Source organism: Periplaneta americana, chromosome 8 (assembly GCF_040183065.1).
Source record: "Periplaneta americana isolate PAMFEO1 chromosome 8, P.americana_PAMFEO1_priV1, whole genome shotgun sequence".
In the NCBI taxonomy this organism is placed as follows: Eukaryota; Metazoa; Arthropoda; class Insecta; order Blattodea; family Blattidae; genus Periplaneta; species Periplaneta americana.
Genome location: NC_091124.1, coordinates 17,720,138 through 17,740,299, shown reverse-complemented (window position 1 = coordinate 17,740,299; position 20,162 = coordinate 17,720,138). Strand labels below are relative to the sequence as shown.

Below are 20,162 nucleotides of genomic sequence, written 5' to 3'. Positions count from 1 at the left end.
AGGCCTAATTATGAATTAGATAGGACAGACAATCTAAATGCAATATAATTAAATCTCTGTTATCTTTACAAAGAATCGTGAGCGAGAAATTTTCCATCCAAAACTTAAAGAATGAATTAAGTTATCCATTTGTAAGGATTCAATTCATAAGATTGTCATAAATTCACGCACAAGTTCTTCTAAAAGTGATTATTTCATTGTTGTTTTCTAGGTTGATATATAATCTACAGACGTGGACAAATTATTAACAAAATTTACGATTTTTATGATAATTATGTTTACAAAATTTGTCTTTTCAATTTAGACTACAGTTGACAATTTTGCATATTTCTATCATACAGTAGATTGAAATAGGCCTATGCAAAAATGTCTACTGTATTCTAAATTGAAGAGTCAAATTTTGAAAAAATATATAATGAAAATATTCAATGTTGCTAATAATTTGTAAATGTGCAAAAATGTCTAAATTGAAGAATGAAATTTTGTAAAAATATATAATAAAAATCTTCAGTTTTGCTAATAACTTGCAAATATACAAAAATGTCAGTGCAGTCTAAATTGAAGAGTCAAATTTAGTAAAAATATATTATAAAAATCTTCAGTTTCGTTAATAATTTGGAAATATCCGAAATATCAACTGTAGTCCAAATTAAAGAGTCAAATTTTGAAAATATACAATAAAAAAATGAAGATTTGTAATGTGTAAATACGCAAAAATGTCAACTGTATTCTGAATTGAAGAGTCATATTTTGTAAAAATAGGCTATATAATAAAAATCTTCAATTTTGCTAATAATTTGTCCACATCTGTATTATAATCATCTATGCACTTTTCTACCTAAGTACTTCAGTAGTAAGTTGTCCACGCTTTTATAGAGAAAGAAGTGAAGAATATGTATAAATTTTTAACAACTTATATTGAATGAGATTTAATTTTTGAACTAAAAGTAACCATAACGTCTAAATGTGTAGAGATTGTCAGATGTCAGTGCTGAATCGAACTATGCCACCCGATATTCGATAGTCACTTGCTCTTTCATGCATTCTCATAGGAATAAATAAATTTAAATTATATTATATACCGAAAGGCCATGTGATTGACCTTTCACATCCAATCCACCTTCGTACATTGGTCTTTCACATCCAATCCACCTTCGTGCAATGATCTTTCACGTCCAATCCACCTTCGTATATAGGCCTTTCACTTGAATCTGCGTGTATGTTATTGCACCACTGGTCTAAATAACATCGACCTGGATAGAGTATCGTGTATTTTTGTGCTGCTGGAATCTTACAGGCACCCAAATTTGACAACGTATCTATAAAACTGAACGTCGCAGATTCGTAGTTGCACAACAATTTCTACCCGCTATTTGACATGGAATTACACTACGAAAAGCTTTTGCGTGAATTTTGTCTGCATATTAATTCTAAATATGTTAGAAAAGTTACAGTAATCATTATATACTACTGACCATGAGAATTAAATACAAGGAATTTAGAACAATATTGCTTTCTGAATTAGGCTGTTTTCGATATCTTCCATTTATCACTAAATGCAAATTTTTGAGGGAGATTTAAAACCATTATACATCCTGCTATGACATTACTTTAATGCAAGTTGAAAACTATAATCACTTAAATGGTGAGGATGGTTAAATGTGACGAAAAATAAGTAAATTTTCAATTTTTTCCCCTTGCAATACTATTTTCATATGTGAAAAATACATTAGATAAAACTTAAAGCGCATTTGACGCCATTTTTGAAGCTCTGGTGCACAGGGTGTTAAAAATTAAACTAAACTTTGATTGCAGTTTCCCGTAACTTCAATTTTTTGCTTCATTCCATACAAAAAGTTATATATGTTCGGAAATATTAATGCTACAGCTATGATATTTGGTACACATATTCTATAGGCTATTTAGAATCTTGGATTTGAAAAATATGTCTTCATATTTCTATTTATAAAAGTGCTTCTGAAATTTATTTTTAAAATGTAATTTCTTATCTTAAAATTTTGTAAGCCAGTATAAAAATTGTAAAATTGGGTCCAGATATTTTAAAGACCGTGCTTTTAGAAGTAAGATGCCATGGAAATTCTGAATTTATCTTTAAAAATATTTGAGATATATCCATTTTAGTGAATTACTGTATTGTATTTTTTTTTAATTTGTGTTCCATTAAAAAAAATTCAACCGAGCGAGGTAGATCATGTGTTCCGTATGGGACTCGCATTCGGGAGGTTTGTGGTTCGATTCCCGGGCCGACCAACCTGAATGTGGTTTTTCTGTCGTTTTCCACAGTTACTTAGACAAATGCCGGGTTGGAATTTTCATTTCTACGGTCCATTTTCCCTTCTCCTCCCGTGTAGAAAAAGAATTTAGATTTCATATCATTCACCTTCATCTCATTCCATAGACATATTCAGGTCAAGACGCGTGTCTTATTCCCATTACGGGGTAGGGTCATCTCCGCAATCGATCCTGAGTTCCCAGCCTTTCAAAATATCTCTTCCAGGATTCGACACCTTGGAAGGGCTGTTGGAATGGATCTTGTGCTGCTTGGTCAACTTGGCGGTGAGGTAGGGGGGGGCACTTGGGTGAACGGGCGAGGGGCCACATGCGGCCGGTGGGCTGGTACACCTCATCCTCATTCATCCCATAAATTCGGGGTGCACAATAGTCCTTAGTGTGGTACAAAGGGTTGTCCCTAACCCGCCCCTAGCCATCGTTACCTAACCTAACCTAAAAAAAATACCCGAATTTAAATTGTTGCAGCATGATATTTCTAAACATACAAAAAAAAATGAAAATAGTGCATGAATTGGGGGAAAAAATTCAAATTTTACCATCCTTTCCCCTTAATTTATTCTTTGTTAGGTTTAATTATTTTAGATATAATTTTACTCCCTCTGTTCCAAAATATGGTATAGAAAGATGTAATTAGTTCTAGTCCAAAATATGGTATACATTTGTTGAAGTTCTCAGTAATATAATGTAACTTTAATACATCTTCTAGATATTTATTTATTTGATAAATTAACATAAGAAAAAGTAATAAATAAGGTACATTTCATTCTGTGTGATGTCAAATCAATAAAATAAAAAACAAACATTGCTTTGTGAGAGGAAAATTAATATAAAAACTGCAATAAATTACAACCCGTTTTTGTACTACTGTTGTGCCTTAGATGTTCTATTCAAAATTCACTGGGTTGGTGTTAGCCTACGTTTTCTGCAACAGGAACAACACAGCAGGTACCCATTTGAGTTCTGTCCATAATGAACTATTTAGATATTATAGTTTGATGCACTACAGAAGATTACAAACATTCACAACTGCACTGTCTGATAGTCCCTTCACTACTGAACAGAATACCACACCGCGAAACATTTCGTGCGCGCATGCGCAATAATCAAACTTGTTTTGTTTGTTACTATACCATATTTTGGAACGGAGGGAAGTATAATCTATTAATTTAGTACGTTTTTATCGTTGAAATTACGTTTAAAATACAGTTATATAGGGAAACATAAATTTGTAATTCAGTAGACCTGCGTGTTACAACCTAAACTTTTCTTAAGGGAACCAGGTAGTGATTAGGGGTCAAAAATCCGATTTTTTTATTTTGTGTTTTAAAATAAAGTACAAAACTGCTCTTTAAAACAATATGAATATTGTTGGGGGTATTTCTGCAGATATGCCTTTTAAATGACCTCTTTAAATTTGGTGCATGTAATTCATACATTCTTCTTTTTTTATTTAAATACAGTTTTTCATAAGTTACATTTTTTAAACTTCAGTGCATTTTTCTCTGAAATTACTCAATCAATTTACATGAAATTTTTATAACCTTTTCTGCAGCCTGTGTTCTACATAGCAGACCTACGGGTTTAAGAATATCACACACATAACACGAGGAAAAAAATATATTCATTGAAAAAATTGTAAAAAAAATTTAAACAAAGTTCAATATTTTTTTCTGTTTCACGAGGGATGAAATATTTAACTAAACATTGCTTTGGAATTTACAATACACATTAATAGATAACTTTAAAAAAATACAAAATATATGAGTGAAGATTGTAGCAAGTAATGTGAACCTGAAGAATGACGTACACTTAGCAAAGTGGCAAAACAGGTCATCAGTTAGGGCCTTTCTTTTGCACTTGGATACGAAACAAATTAGTTGTCTTTTATACCACTGAATTCAGAATGATTGATTGTATAAGCCTGGAAATCTTTATTCCATTCTGAGCACTAGAAGCCTAGAAATATTCAACTAAACTTTTGTATTGAAATTTTTTAATCGCACAGTATCACTACCCAGTTCCCTTAATAAAAGAGGAATTCAATAATTTATTGTCAACTGTCGTTTCAAATAGAAAATGCGTAACACAAGAGTTATGTGCCGGCCCAGTTACTGCTCCCGAGACAATACACGTCTCCGTTCGTCTGAAAGTAAATTGATTTTTTTAACACTTTGAATTGTATGAATTTTTGTTTGTTAATAAATAGGTTTAGGGATTAGAGATGTGGACGTAATGAACGAAGTGTGTGAAAGCACCTTGCCTTCAACCTTGTGCTGCCGATGTTAGAGGTCCCCTGTGTGTGTGGGTGCTCCACAGCGTGCCTTTGAGTTGTCACGACACAATAGACCAGCCCGCTGCTTTTCTTACTAGTTTTCACTTTATTATAGTTATAGTTATAGTTCTGCAGTTAATTTATTGGTGGACAACTTTATTTATTTATTTATTTTTTTGCATTTTTGAAATGGCTCCCTTTAAATAATATCTTTTCTTCGGGGTGTACTTTTTTTTTTGCCCTGGATAGCCCATTTACTGCTTGTTTGTTCCGCAAGAATCCACCAGAATGAAGAAAACACAGCAAGAATAAAACCACAAACTCGTCCAAATAAACCGAAAGGTGTATCCTCACCGGAAATTTGTCGTTAACGATGTATGTTTATTAACTTTGTTAAAAAACTCATTTACGTGCATGTACTTTCATTTTCTTGTTTATACACAAACTCTAGTTGAGTTTGTGAATGAAACTTCTCATTGGATTAAACCTCACACTTTCGGCAATAAAATACTCAAAACACCTGTAATATATGTTTAATAATTTTAATGAGACTGAACCAAAAATTACTTGCTGCAAATTATTTTAGATTGTTTGTTTCGAAATTCGACTAAAGTACAGTCTTAGAAAAGAGTTTTGTCGCACAGACACTTTATAAGTCCCAGAAAAGAGGCAGTGCGCATGATCAGACATACAACGAAACAAAACTAATTTCATTAGTCGTTCTCTTGTAAACCAGGTCGCTCGTCTTCTGATCATGCACACTGCTTCCTTTCTGGGACTTATTAAGTATCTTTGCGACAAAACTTTTTTTTCTAAGACTGCATATCATAGAAGTATATTTCTTTATCTCAAACTTACAGCAGGTCAGAATCCAAGTAACATTGCCTTACGATATTTTGTATCTACATTACTTTATCATAATATGAAGTATAAAGAAAAATATTGTGGTTCTACAAGAAAAACTCGATTTCAGAATTTTCATGAAAAAATACTACATTTTCATTCGTCATCTCAGAGAAAGTGTGGCCTTGCACATGTTTTAGCTGTGTGCATCGATTTATTGTGAACTTCATAGATCAAATTTATATTCAGTATCTATGACTAAATTCATCCGGGAATGATACACATGATATACAGAGTGTTTCTAAATTATGGAGACAAACTTCGGCAAGTGATTCCTGTTTCTATGAGCATATATCCGGAATGCAAACCTCTCCAGTGGGCAAAAATTTAGCTAACTGTAGACTTTGCATACTTGTAGAAGAAATAATTAGTAAAGCAATTACAAAATCTGATTAATTATTAACTAGTAACTCTGTGTTCAAAAACTTTCCCAAATTTTAGGGTGGCTCATTGCACGTAAAACATTTTCATCTTTAAACATTTTTTCTACAAGCTTCAATAAGTAACCTTAGTTATAATATTGAAGTAGCGACCTACAGCTTTAATTAGGCAAACCTCTCCAGTGGGCAAAAAATTAGCTAACTGTAGACTTTTCATACTTGTAGAAGAAATAATTAGTAAAGCAATTACAAAATCAGATTAATTATTAACTAGTAACTCTGTGTTCAAAAACTTTCCAAAATTTTAGGGTGACTCATTGCACGTAAAACATTTTCATCTTTAAACATTTTTTCTACAAGCTTCAATAAGTAGCCTTAGTTATAATATTGAAGTAGCGACCTACAGCTTTAATTAGGCGCCTGATGCTATCACCGCTAGATGACGGTATTATCGATGTACGCACAAACGAAACAAAGAAGTAACAGTTGCAAGATGGAGACACCTCTGCACATTGTACAATTGACGAAGTAATATGCGAGCATCAATGCACGATTTGCCTCCGGATGGTAACTGATTATCCTGACTGACCTGGGTTAGCATATCGTCCCCTTCATTTTACCTGCTTCGATCAAACAGCCATCCTATTGCACATTTGTCTCTGTGACAATCTCCAATATCCAAATGACTCGGTGTTCGAGAACTTTTGCACCCAATTGTAGACAGCTTGACGTGACAGACAATGCTCAACATACACGGGCACTAGTTCTTCATGAATATCTTTCCTGCAAGACTTCTTTCCCAGAATAATCGCACAACGGAGCGCTACTCGACAATGGTACTCTCTTCTAGAGTTGCCGCCATCTTGCAACTGCTGCTTGTTTGTTTCTGTTGTGGATATACTGCCATCTAGCGGTATTAGCCTCAGGCATCTCATTCAACATTGTACATCGCTACTTTGATTTGTAACTTACTGACTCACCAATGTACATTTAGGGCTTGATATTTTGTTCTTTTACATCCACGTTATGAAGTTTTCTAACGCAAGTTTGATGTAGGCTGAAAGCTAATAGTAAGAAGTTGATGAACATTGTTAACAAATTTTAAGGTTCAGTGGAATATTAAATTACTTTCTTGTGGGTACGATCAGAACGTGCCAATCCGGGTCTTTCCCCTTTCGTTGTTTGATGTTGGACGAGTTTGTGGAGTATCCGTGCGGCGCCATTTTCAGTCTAATTTCACGGTATGTAGTGAAGTCCTGCCCGCTCCAAGAGGACGCCGGCGAGTGGACTCCCGCCACGTCACGTCGTCTCAGACCCGAGGTAGCTCCTCAAATTTTCTTACTGTAGAATTAGAGTGGATGCTGCCGCGCGCATGCGCGGTGTTGCTGATTGACGCTGTTCCTGGCGAAACAAAACAATTTATACTACAGTTTCGTTGTTTCTAACATGTTTCCTTGACACAATTCACTAATGAATTAAAATTAATTTTCTAATTGTTTGTTTGTTTTCCATCATCATCAGCGGACGCACCAACTATAGTCTCTGTCAACATCTTTCTTCGCTCAATCAGCAAAATAGACGATTATAAAATGGTGAGTCTGGTGACGTCATCGGTTTCGTTAACAAACTAACCAGCCATTCTGATCGGACCTATGTGTTATTGTATATATTAACGTTTTGCCATCATTCCGTGTCTGTGTTTTGTGGACTTTATCTTGCCTTCCAATGTTGGTTCTCTAAGTCGGGTTTCGAAGAGCTCCACTCCTTCTGTGGTCCGATAGGGATTCGGTGCGATGTATCGACCACGGATCGAGTCGAGTCGAATCGATCTATAGAGATGTCTTGATTGCAGTGGGTCTGAGGTTCGTATGCCGAAGGCAGATCAAGACAGCTCCCCAAACACGAACGAATTCAGAGATCCTCTCGTGGAATGTTTCTCCAGTCGAGTGTTACATTATTCTTCTTCTTCTTCCCTTTATCGATTTTTGAGATCTCTGAAGATGTGCCTCAAAGGAGTACGAACATTGGAACCATGTCAAGCAGCTTGTCTCTATCACGCGAATGTTCCTCGGGAGAGTATAGTCGGTTCGAGGCCACAGGCGCGCGGTAAAAGTTCACGACAGAAATTTCCACAAAGTACTTGGCAATTTGGTTGTGCGCCGCAGAATTATCTGTGTGTGAATGAGCCCCCATGCCTTGCTCGTTGATGTTATTTCCTTTCTGCCTGCTGGCCCCATACCGTGCTCACTCTTGACTGTCACCTGTCTCACTATTTGAATGTCAGACTGGATTAACATACTGGAGCTGGTCGTAGTGCAGTCCATGTTGTATGTTGTTTCTTGTCTGTCTGTCTGACTGTTTTGTGTTGTTGGTCCTCAGTGTAGCTTCTGATGCGCAACTGTACACCGCCATTAAAACTCACAGTTTTTACAACACCCCACCCTAAAAAATCCCTTCTATATCTTCCAAAAAAAATCTATTTGGACAACCCTTTCCAACGTTTAAAGACCGAAATATTCAATCCCCATGTCACAAATAACTAATAATATTAATCACTTTACTTTCATTTTATCTAATTATCGCGAAATTCCTTTCTCTCTTTTTTTTTTTTTGTGGAGTGGCCCTCCTATTTGTGTTTCCTAACTTTTTTTAATTTTGTGTACAAATTTAAGTGTATAAATTCAGTTCATAGTCCTATCAAATTAAAGTGAAAATTCAGGCTCTATTGCAGTTCAACCTTTACAGGAGCCTCTTCATAAGTAAGTTAAAGGAAGAGAACTTTGTTACCTAGAAAGATATTACTGGTGTGGCCCTCCCCCCTTTCCAAGATCTATGTCTGCATGCCTCTATAAGCCCCTATAATACGTAGCTCATGTTCCTCTACTACAAGTTTGGTACATATAAACACGCGCTGTAATTATTTCATACTCTAAGTATAGCTTTAGTACCTACACCAACTATCTACTCTTTGCCACTCATATAGCACCTACAGACACATTTATATCCTTTTGTATAGTGATTCTGTTCATCTGAGCTGATGGGGAATTATGTTAGCTTTGAACGTAATTTCGCGAAATTAATTTGTGGCTTCTGTGTACGAATTAATGCTTCATTAAATTCTGAGATATATTTACGAAAATTGAAATAATCTTGTAATCGTAAGAATAAATCGAAAATACATCACTTTTATGAAAATATTTTCTACGTTTTAAAATATTCTTTAAGAATAAACATACATTAACTTTTTAAAATATATAATTCATATTCAGATATGTAATAACTTGTTAATTTACTTCCAGCACCAAAGTAAAAAAAAAACCTAAACATTTCAAATTCCACGAATAGTTTGCTAAAATATTGTCTGTTTCTTTGTTAATCGTTAACATATAAAATTTATTATTAAATGACTATAAAACAATACTCGTGGTTTGTTCATGTATTAAAAGGAACAAAAGTAATGTCCGAATGAAACACTTTCAAAAGGTGGTAACATTTTCTTTAGTTCGAAAACATTAAACTGTTGCCACTTACTCCACAATTTATCGTTCTATTGCTGATATGCTCATAAATTGTCATTTGCTCCTCATTTTTTCAGATTTTTTTTAGTGTACATGAGCATTAAAACGTAGTAGGATATATATTCAAATATAAGGAAATGTAGGTCGTTTAAATTATATAAATTTTTAATATAATGTAATAGGTAAAGCTGTCTCTTCTGTCGCTACAGCAATCTTTAATAATTACATATTTTTATACACCGTCGTCGTGTTACATTTATGTACAGCTACATTTTTACTCAGGTACGCTAATATGCGCAGAAACGTACAGCAAAAATGTTACACACGGCCGCTATTATGCGCAAACAGGAGCACCTAAGCGCATAACTCAAATTCATCTTATTCTTGCAATACCTACTGATTCAACGCGCAATCGGGACAAGCATGTCTGATTTTTTTTAAGAAAATATTCTATATTTTATTTGTAATATTTTTGCTTGTGCTTAGGAAAAGTAAGAAACAAAATAGCTTCGAGTAATGTGGTGGTGAAAATAAAATTTTTGACACAGTCGTTCAGTTCGCTCCCTCAAGACATAAAATGGAAAGGGATGTTACGTCATTTCGGTCCTTCTTATCCACTCGGCCTGTTTCATTTGAAGAATCCTCATAGTATCAACCTTGGCAAGGTCAGGTCATTTGAACGCCGAATGATCTGTCTTTGGTTCGTGTCTCTCTGTGGCCAGCATAGAAGCAGAGGGAGTTATTCTGTTGGCGTGCCCTGTATCCTCTGCCCTATTAGCATGTCCCTTCCTCGATCCATTTGCACGCAGTCTGTGTCCCCTCGGTTCCACGCAACCCCCGATGGACGGGGTCGAGCTCTTTCTCAGCAGGCAGGACCACGACACAGACGAATGAAGGCGGGATTCAGGTACAAGTAGTTGTCATGTAGACTCATCACTTTTGTCTTTTTTTATACTTTTTCTCCTGATTGGACTATGTTTGCTCCTGGCGCTTTTGCATGAATGTATATTGATACTCTCACTTTCCTACACTTTTCATTCAGTGTTGAGCTTTTGTGTTTATAATATTATGCGTTTCTGGTGGTTAGACAATAAAAAAATGGTATTGACATATGAATAGTGTTCGTGTGTGTGCGTCTGAGTGTGTGCGTGTGCGTAAGTTGTTTAATGCTTGAAGTGTAAAGTAATTTTGACTGCATTTGAAGGAAGTGCCCCGCAAAATTGATCAGCGTCGGAAATCTCAGTTTGTACAACATCAAATACAGTTCTTGTCATCTTTCATTGTTATACATTTTTATTTTTTCCACCAAGAAATCTCTTTGTCAAAATGATACAGATGGTAGAGGAGTCCAAACTATTTCCAAATCAGAAAAAAAAATTGGCCGGAAATGCCTATTTCAGGTGCCAGGAGATCTTGAGCTAGAAATACGTTTGAAGAACGTTTTTGTAAGCTGAAGCAACTGCTTACCGCGTCTACTTTTAATGGCGATAGCTTGCAGAACAATAACACAATGGACGCAGGTAACGTGAACCATTCAAACAGGGTGTCAGGAGATTCAATTCAATTTATTTGGCCATTAGACATACAGTTTTAGGCTTCGTCAGAATACATTGAAAAACATATAAATTAAAAAAAAACACTAATAAAAGAAACAGTAAAATTTAAATAATACAATGAAAACATGAAATAATTTGAAACTTTTAAATTAAAGAAAACTAACTAAATTGCAATTAAACTTATTTATTAAAATACAATTCCATATAAATTTATGTTGAAAAACTCAGCAACAGAATAAAAAGGATTATTTAATAACCAATTGTAAAATCTAGTTTTGAAGCTATTGATTAGTAATTTATAATATTGACTTGGGAGCTTATTATATATTTTCATCCCCAAAACTAAAAAGTTTGTGTTGCTCTTGTTCAATCTACAATATGGAATATTAATTTGTTCACTATTTCTAATTTCATGATCATGTATATTGGCCACTAATGATTAATTGTCGATATTTTGTCGAGTGTAAAGTACTAGATCATATATATACAAATTTATGATTGTTAAAATCCATGATTTTCTGAAAAGTGGCCGACAATGTTCCAGATAGTTTGATTTACATAAAATTCTTATAGCTTTCTTTTGTAAAATCAAGACGCTTCCAATTTTGGTTCCATTTCCCCAGAAAATTAGGGCATATCAGATTATTGACTGAAAGAAAGAAAAGTAGGCACATCTTAAATAATTTTGAGAAACGAAAGTCGTTAATTTCTTTAACAAATATAAAACTTTTGAGATGAGGTCCAAATCACGTTGCTTGTGACCAGATACAATGGTTTTAAATGAATTTTCGTCACTCTTGACATGGCAATTAAGGCTGCAAAAACAGCATCGATAGTGAAACAGGGTTCATCTCTGAACAGTACAAACTGTAGGATGTTAGGTACAGTAGCACAGCGCTGGATAAACCATTGACAGAACTGAACTCTGGGTGCGAAATCATTTAGGCCCATTGCTTGCACCCGAGTGATAGGGGTGTAATTGTTGCTCCCTGAGTACACGCCACATAGTATCCCTCGAAGCAAGTTGACCCATTTGAATGGTTCACGTTACCTGTGGCGATTGTGTTATTATTAAGCCCTGACATCGGTATATTTGTATTAGTTTGAGGTGAACATACGACGTCCCGGACAGAATGTAGTCGGCGTTTCAAGTACAGGCAGCGGAAGCGAATTTGACACACGCCTAAGCAAGCACCTTCCGTGTTTTATATACGATTATTGCGTATTATAAAATCAAAACAATAATTGGGGTTATTATCAGAAAGGTCTAAAATGTTGAATTTGAGAAATCATACTTAAATTGTCACAAATGTAGTAAAACATAAGTCTGAAAAGATGATTTTTTTTTATATTTAGAGTTCTGCATTACAGTTTTAGAATGCCGAAAACGTATATGACGTACAATTTTGCTTTCCCTATATTTAACTATTACATTAATTTATTTGTGCGAGATCGTGCGTATTTGCTTGGTTTCCACACAAAACCAATACGCGGAAAGTCTAAAATTCCACATTCAGTATTCCCAACCTAACACATATAACAATTTCCCTCTTCTTACCGCTTAAGTGACATATTGACTTTACTGCTTTAGGCTTTTAACATATTATTTTTAGAGACGTTCAATATAGTAATAATTATAAATTGGAAACTTACCACTGCAATTTCACTTAAATTGCACTGTTAATTATTGTTTTTAAATATTTGCAAAAATTAAGTAAAGTCTACAACTCCACTAAAGTTACTGCATTCGTGATGCAAGTAACATTAAGGAAGCCGTGAAAAAATCAACAAGATTCCAGATGCCGATGTTATTACTGCAATATGTTATATAAATAATATTGTTAAAATATTAAAATGAAAAATAAATCATTACATAACCTTACCGTTTGTTTTAAGTTCGCATTTATAGACTGGGGGGGGGGAGAAAGACAGACGTATATCACGGCCTGCTGGAATATAGTAAACACAGAAAACATTTTAAAGCAACAATGTTGAAGATAGATATTTTTGTTTTGCAAATTTGCCGTCATTGAACAGAAACCAAAATGGAGATTTCATTGAAACTAATTAGAAATTCCTCTTTCAGGTATGTAAGAAACGATCTTCGCACAAAATAATGTACGATACACGAGCGGTATGTTTTCATTCAATTCTCGGAAATTAAAAAAGCTCAACTACGTTTCGCTTTTTCAAACTTTTCCTCGAACATGAAAACTTCAACATTCCGCTCTTGTAACGCATATTACTATTTCGGCATTCTAAAACTGTAATACAAAACTCTAAATATTAAAAAAAAAACCTCTTTTCAGACTTACGTTTTACCACATTTGTGGCAATATAAGTATGATTTCCAACAATTATTCTCAACCTCTACATTTTAGATCTTTCCTATATTAACCCTTATATACAATGATTGTATTGTCTTGATTTTATAATGCGCAATAATCGTATACAAAACACGGAACGTGCTTGCTTAGGAGTGTGTCAAATTCTCTTCCGTTGCCTGTACTTGAAACACGTCGACTACATTCTGTCCGGCGTCGTATGTTCACCTTCAAACTAATACAAATATACCGATGTCACGGGCCTACTTATTAATTTGCGATCTGACGCCACCAAACGTCAATGGGGTAGGCAGTTGTTCGATGTGAAAACTAAAGTAGCTTACAAAGACTTCTCTCAAACGTATCTTTCGTTCAAAATCTCGTGATGTCTGAAATATGAGTTTCTTCTCTATCTAAAATTACGCAGTTTAGACTTCTCTATCACCTATATTATGTTGACCCAAGGGTTTCAGACGCTCTGTATAAAATTATTATAATTTAGTTTATATTATGTAGAGTTTTCATTGATATAAATTGCTCTGAATAAAATTATCCTCCTCATCAAAGTTTGAGACAAGGCCCTTCCTTCAACTTCGTATCTAGTATCAATATCCAAGAAGCGACAGTACAGTAGATGCTAAGATCTGCTTTGCTAGTCTCTTAATAATTGTACAATACATCTTCTAAGACAAACATGTAATAGATTTCTTCTATAAATTTGTTTTATTAATTTTTACTTCATTATATTTTGATTTTAAGATATATTTAAACTTATTTTTTATATATGTTTTGGACTAGAGAAATCAAATACATCTTTTGGATGTGGAGTTGTTATATCTTATTTTCAGTTCAACATTTAATGTTCTTGTATCAACTTATAGTCAAAACTTTCCTTCACTTAATCTGTTACTATTATTATTATTATTATTATTATTATCATTATTATTATTATTATTACTATTATTGTTATTATTATTATTACTATTACTAATTATTATTATTATTATTATTATTATTATTATTATTATTATTATTATTATTATTATTATTATTTACTTTTAGGAGACAATAATTTCAAAACAATACCTATTCCTAGTTCAAGATATTCTTCTGAAATGTTTTCGTGCTTGCTTATGTGTTGACGAAGAGCATATGCTGAGCTCTTCCCTACATCTATGCCAATTGCTGTGTTTCTTGGATCTTCTATGTATACACATGAACTTTGCTATGGCTTTCTACGTACAAGACAAATAAGTGATATTGTAGATCTTGTAGTGAGTTATTTTTCTCATAACAATATATTATATTTCTTATTGCTAACATGTAAGTAAAGAGGTACGATAATTTCATACTTTTTATGAAGGAGGTATTTTTGTGAAATTAATATTTCTAGTTCTATACATAACAGAATCTACAACGTTATTTATATTAATTTTTGGGTAAGTATAACAAGATTTAATGTTAATAACTACCTTCATTTTTTTTTTAGTATGAGGTTATTAAAATGGCGTGATGTCTATATCAGATCGCTCTCTTTTGTTTGTTTTTCTGCTGCTTCTGGCGCTAAGACAGCCAAAGTGGATGTGTATACATGTCAGTTTGAATAAACGATAACAAATTGATTAGAAAACGTATTTTACATAGTTCATAGTTAGAACTAGTTTAGTTGAAGTAACGTTTCTGGTAGATCTTTATTTTAAATATGCCATAATTGAGACGATACTACTTTTAATCTTGTATTCTTCACAATGCAGACTTCACAGATTGTCGACCGTTTATAATGTAAGTACGTTTTGACGGCCCTAAAGGGAAAAAAATCGATGCTAAGACATGACTAATCGATGTCAACTTTTAAAATTAAGTGCCGCCAATTTGTTTTGATGTTCAGTCACTTTCTTTTTATAAAATAGTCACTATTTTCATGTTAAGCCTATTTATTGTTATTCAAAATCATCGTCCCATCATTTTACTCAATTATAGAATCATGAATGTAATAGAACAAAGTTTTTCATTTTACATGTGGGTCTATATGATATTAGAGTTCCTATAAATGCACATTTTATTATTCTTTTTTGTGAATTGTAACATTTTCTTCTGATTAAGAGTTGATTATACATTTAATGTTTTTGGTAATGTTCACTATACAGGATGATTAATGACGTATATTTTGAGCTTTAATAATCAGTTTTGAGCAAAGAATGAACATAGATCCGATGGTAAATATTTATGGAATTAGAGCTCTTCAAACTCCCAAGAAAGTAGAAGCGGTTGTGAGTAGATTTAGAGTATCAATTAAAAATAAAAAGAAACATTATTAATATATATCTTATTAAGCAGAAAATAAGTAGGCCTATATCTGAGTTTTAAAGCCGATTTTAAAGTATTCTTTCTTCCACTTCAATGCACTTGGTCGCACGGATGTGAATCGCGCGCGTAGCATTTCCTAGCGCTAATGAGCGCTGCTACGTTCACAATATCTTCCAATGTAAGATTGCGAAATGTTAATGTTAGGCCTACTCTTAGGCAGCTGTTGTCACCAGATCTGATCTATCCTACACCTCTCCCAGCACTTAACGTTACAGTGGAATCCCTCTCCCCTTATTGCAGGCTCCACTGTTTATATTAAGACCCAAATAAGTTAAGAACCTGGTATACTGTACGACGTACGGATTTTTACAAGTAAATCAGAAACTAATGACAACTGGACGTATGTTCATATAATATTTTCTGCTCAAAGTGGCTTATACAACTGATTCCTAAAGCGCGTGTTGTAATTAATCACCCTTTATATGAGTCTACGAATATCCATTTAGGTGCAGTTATATTTAATTACATTTATTTTAACCATAATTACGTATGAAATATGCTATAGACAAGTTTTATATCATGATGTGCACAATGCCTGTTCTAAGACACAAACTTATTTCAATAATAGATAAATTTGGGAAGGTGATTTTGAACTGCAGATAAAGAAGAATGTTGAAAAATTTGTGAATACTTTTCAAAGCTAGAGGTTGGGTTAATTTTGTAACTTATGTGAAAATAATTCACATTAACATTATATTTTTGTACAAAAAAGAGTCATAATGAGGAAAATTAGATTACTTGTATCTGTAAATCTGCATTGTGTGTAACCACAACTCGAAATGTAGAATTCTCGTCTCATTGCAGGAATACAGCGTCCAGCTGACCTTCAGAGAACAGTGGATGGACGAAAGACTCAAGTTTAACGATTTTCAAGGTAAGTAAATCGCATTACAACCCAACTTTACATCAACTGATAATGACCTTGCTAAAAGAGAAAATCGGGATGTAAAAATATGGAAATTAATCAGACAATATCACATAAATAAACTATCAAAAACATTTCAGGTAGGCCTATTGAGGTCTATTGAGCCAAAAATAGAGGTAGAGAAATACTAATTAAAAGTAGGCCTATATAATTCAAAAATAAATTATGAATTCAGATTTTAAGTTCAGTACGTCAAGTTAATAATGGGATATTTATTTTACAGTGCGATCGAAAAGTCCCTCCGCAGCTCTATGAGTTCTAGTAACCCTAGAATACAGCCTGTAGAAAGCTGGCACTCCCCCATTTATTCCGGTTTGACTACCTCACATCCCCAGTCCATCATATGCTTAGCGGCCAGTGCTGCCACTTAAATTCTCTACCAAATGCACTTGAATTCTCTGCCTAGTGGATTCTCGGCTACACAAAAATATTGTCGGAAAAACTATGGAATATAAGGGAGAAAAAAGAATTGGCAGTTACATAGCTTTACTGTGCTGCAAATCTTTACGTAGAATTTTCTGTAGGTGTGATCACCTGTCGACAGGTGCATAGCAGACAATTTCTCGTTTCCATGCCTATCTCGACGCTCAGATGTTTTCGCATAGCTATGTAGGCCTACAGGGTTTATCACATACGACGCAACCGCTTGCCCACATCTCCCACGGCACGTCTACCGCATACGCCCAGCACAGTTGCCGCGTCACTGCCCGGCTTGTCTCCCCTGTGTTGTGCGTAAACTAAGAAGTAATGTGACTAGATTAAGTTTACCTTCATTTATAGAAGGTGCTCAAAATGACGTCCTTCTTGTGCTAGAGAAGCCTGACACATTTTGAACACGTCATTAAACACTTGACGAATTTCGGCTGCCGAAATTGTTGAAATCACAATCACTAAAATGCTAGACGAGGCAACGATTTTCTCGAGCCTCTTTCTAAGAACCCTCCTATCTCGTCTAATTTTTCCTCGGTTAGAACGCTTGGTTTTCTGGTTTTCTCCATGTTTAACACGCATCCACTTCATATTTTGTACACTTCATCCCCTTGTTATAAGTATTCTTCTATATATCAGTTTCACTATTATCAGATGAATTATTTTTGAGTTATTCAAATTAAAGGAAAATAATTAGTATATTTAAAAAATTTACTAAATTTCCTCTTACAAAATTTAAGTTTCATGCATCACTCTTTTTTGCAGCATCTCTGATGTAATTATAAAATATTTATGTAGACCTATCCATAATTTTAAAGTTACATCTAAGGATGGGGAGAGAAAATTAACAAAAAATGCAAATTCAAAATTTAAATTGTCAGTTTCCACTAAATAAATTTTTTAATTTTTAATTTCGAAAGTATTCAGTTTATAAAAAAGTGATATTTTGTTTTCTTAATCAAGGTCTATAGAACATACAGTAAAAATTGCATGTTCCTAGCATTAAAAGTGTAAGAGCCTTTACACTTAGAACCTGACGAAATGAGCTTAAAAAGGTATGAGAAAACAGCTTGTAAAATTGGCATGAAATTAAAGTTCAAGGGTTCAGCCATTTTAACTTTTATGCTTTCAAGCGCCGCAGAGCACTAAACTTGCTCAACATGTAAATAAGAGATTGACGATTCATTTTTCAGAAGAAAACTAAAATGCTATTTTTTACTGAAAATAAACAAAATTTCAATCCTCTCTCCCCTTAAATGTGCAGAAATTTTATCCGAATATATGTAATATTGTAAAATTCTTTTGAACAACGGAAAGTTACATTTGTTCGGATCAAATTTCTGCACATTTAAAAGACAAGACTAAAATTCTCTCAATCATTTATTATCATAACATACTGCTATCTTAAGCATATTGGAAATTAAATCACTGGCTTTCCCAAAAGCACGGTATGAAATGTTTAATACAAAACAATTTTAATCTTGAAAGAGAATAAAAATGAGCAAAATCATATGAAACTTTTAAAAAAAATATTTCAAAGAATAACCCAGTGAAATTAATGGCAATACTTACATATTTTCGTAGAATGAAATATGTGTTTTTCATGACGCAGGTAAGATCAAGTACCTGACCCTTACGGACGCCAACAGAGTTTGGATGCCCGATCTCTTCTTCGCAAATGAAAAGGAAGGGCACTTCCACAATATCATAATGCCAAACGTGTACATCCGCATCTTCCCCTATGGATCAGTGCTGTACAGTATCCGGTAAGCGGATTTCATCGTGTAAGTACAATGTGTTTGCTATTTCCCTGTAAATCATCCTTGGAACATAGTTCGCCAGTGACATACTTCACACTTCTTTAGCTTTATGTACAAGAAGTACATTCCTAATGTGAGAAAAAGGATGAAGATGTTTGTAAATAAACCATGCAATTAATTCAAATTTTCACATGATTATAATGCATACAGAATTCGCTTGATTGTGCTGGTCAGTAGTAATAATGTTAATAAAATTGCTAGTTTTGACCACGAGTCCACGCTTGAGCAGAGATTTATTTCCATTCCACGGAATTGATTATTTTCCACTTGTCTTGTATATGTTTAGTGATATTTCCGTGTTTGGTCTCTAATGTGCTGACCACACGATGAAGGAGACCCGCCTTATGTAAGAGTCTAGTATTGGTCCAAATAAAGGTCAAACATCTAGTAGTAGTAGTAATAATAATAATAACAATAATAATAATAACAATAAGAAGAACAAGGAGGTTAAAATTAGTTTTTTATCGTCCTGGCCAGTATTAGGATTTTCAACTTCCTGAAAAATATTGCTTTCAGTAGTCCTGGCCAAACATAGTTCTTAAATAGTTCTAGTCAAAATTATTTCTTTAATTGTCCGGCCATACTTAGTTCTTTAATCGTTCTGTAAAAATTAGTTATCTAATGGTTCTAATTAGTTATTCTGGTCGAAATTAGTTTAATCGTCCTGGTCAAAATTATGATTTTTTAATTGCCCTGCTAAGAATTGGTTTCAATCGTCCTAGTCAAGCTTAGTTCTTTAATCGTTTTGCTCAAAATTACCCCTTAAACTGTCCTGGCCAAAGTAGTTCTTTAATATTGTTCTCGTCAAAATTTGATCATCTAGGTTGAAATTAATTTTAATCGTCATGGCAAAAAATTAGTCTTAATTGTCCGACCAAAAACTTGTTCTTTAATAAACCTGGTAGAAAATATTTATTTTAGCGTCCTAGTAAATATTAGTGCTAATTGTCTCGGTCCTGACCAAATTCAATTCTTTAATCATTCTGACAAAATTAGTTTTTCAATCGTCCAGTAAAAATTTGTTTTTATCGGCATGGTAAAAACGAATTCTTTTTTATTTAATCGTTCTGGACAAAATTAGTTCTTTAATAATTTTTGTCAAAGTTGGTTCTTCAGTTGTCCTGGTAAAAATTAGTTTCTTAATTGCCCTAGTCAAAATTAGTTCTTCACTTCATCTGGTAAAAAAATAGTTCTTTAATCATTCTGGTCAAACTTGGTTCTTTAATCGTCCTGGTCAAAATTTGTTCCTCAAATGTTCTAATCAAAATTATTTCTTCAATTTTTGTAGCAAAAATTAGTTATTTAATGAACCTAGTCAAAATTTTTTCTTTAATCGTCCTAGTAAAATTAGTTTT

General features: G+C 33.7%; 1 protein-coding gene across 5 annotated transcripts in view; it reads left to right on the top strand.

Annotated features, from left to right (window-relative positions):
* The window catches only part of GluClalpha (glycine receptor alpha 1), a 475,474-nt gene that overhangs the window by 392,283 nt on the left and 63,029 nt on the right, over positions 1-20,162 (top strand). For 3 of the 5 annotated variants that reach the window (XM_069832489.1, XM_069832491.1, XM_069832493.1), the window contains 3 exons: positions 7,390-7,460; positions 16,438-16,507; positions 18,600-18,753. In XM_069832489.1, the coding sequence (XP_069688590.1) occupies positions 7,390-7,460; positions 16,438-16,507; positions 18,600-18,753 (295 nt within the window). The remainder of the gene's footprint in view (positions 1-7,389; positions 7,461-16,437; positions 16,508-18,599; positions 18,754-20,162) is intronic. The other 2 variants (XM_069832490.1, XM_069832492.1) reach the window with 1 other exon arrangement.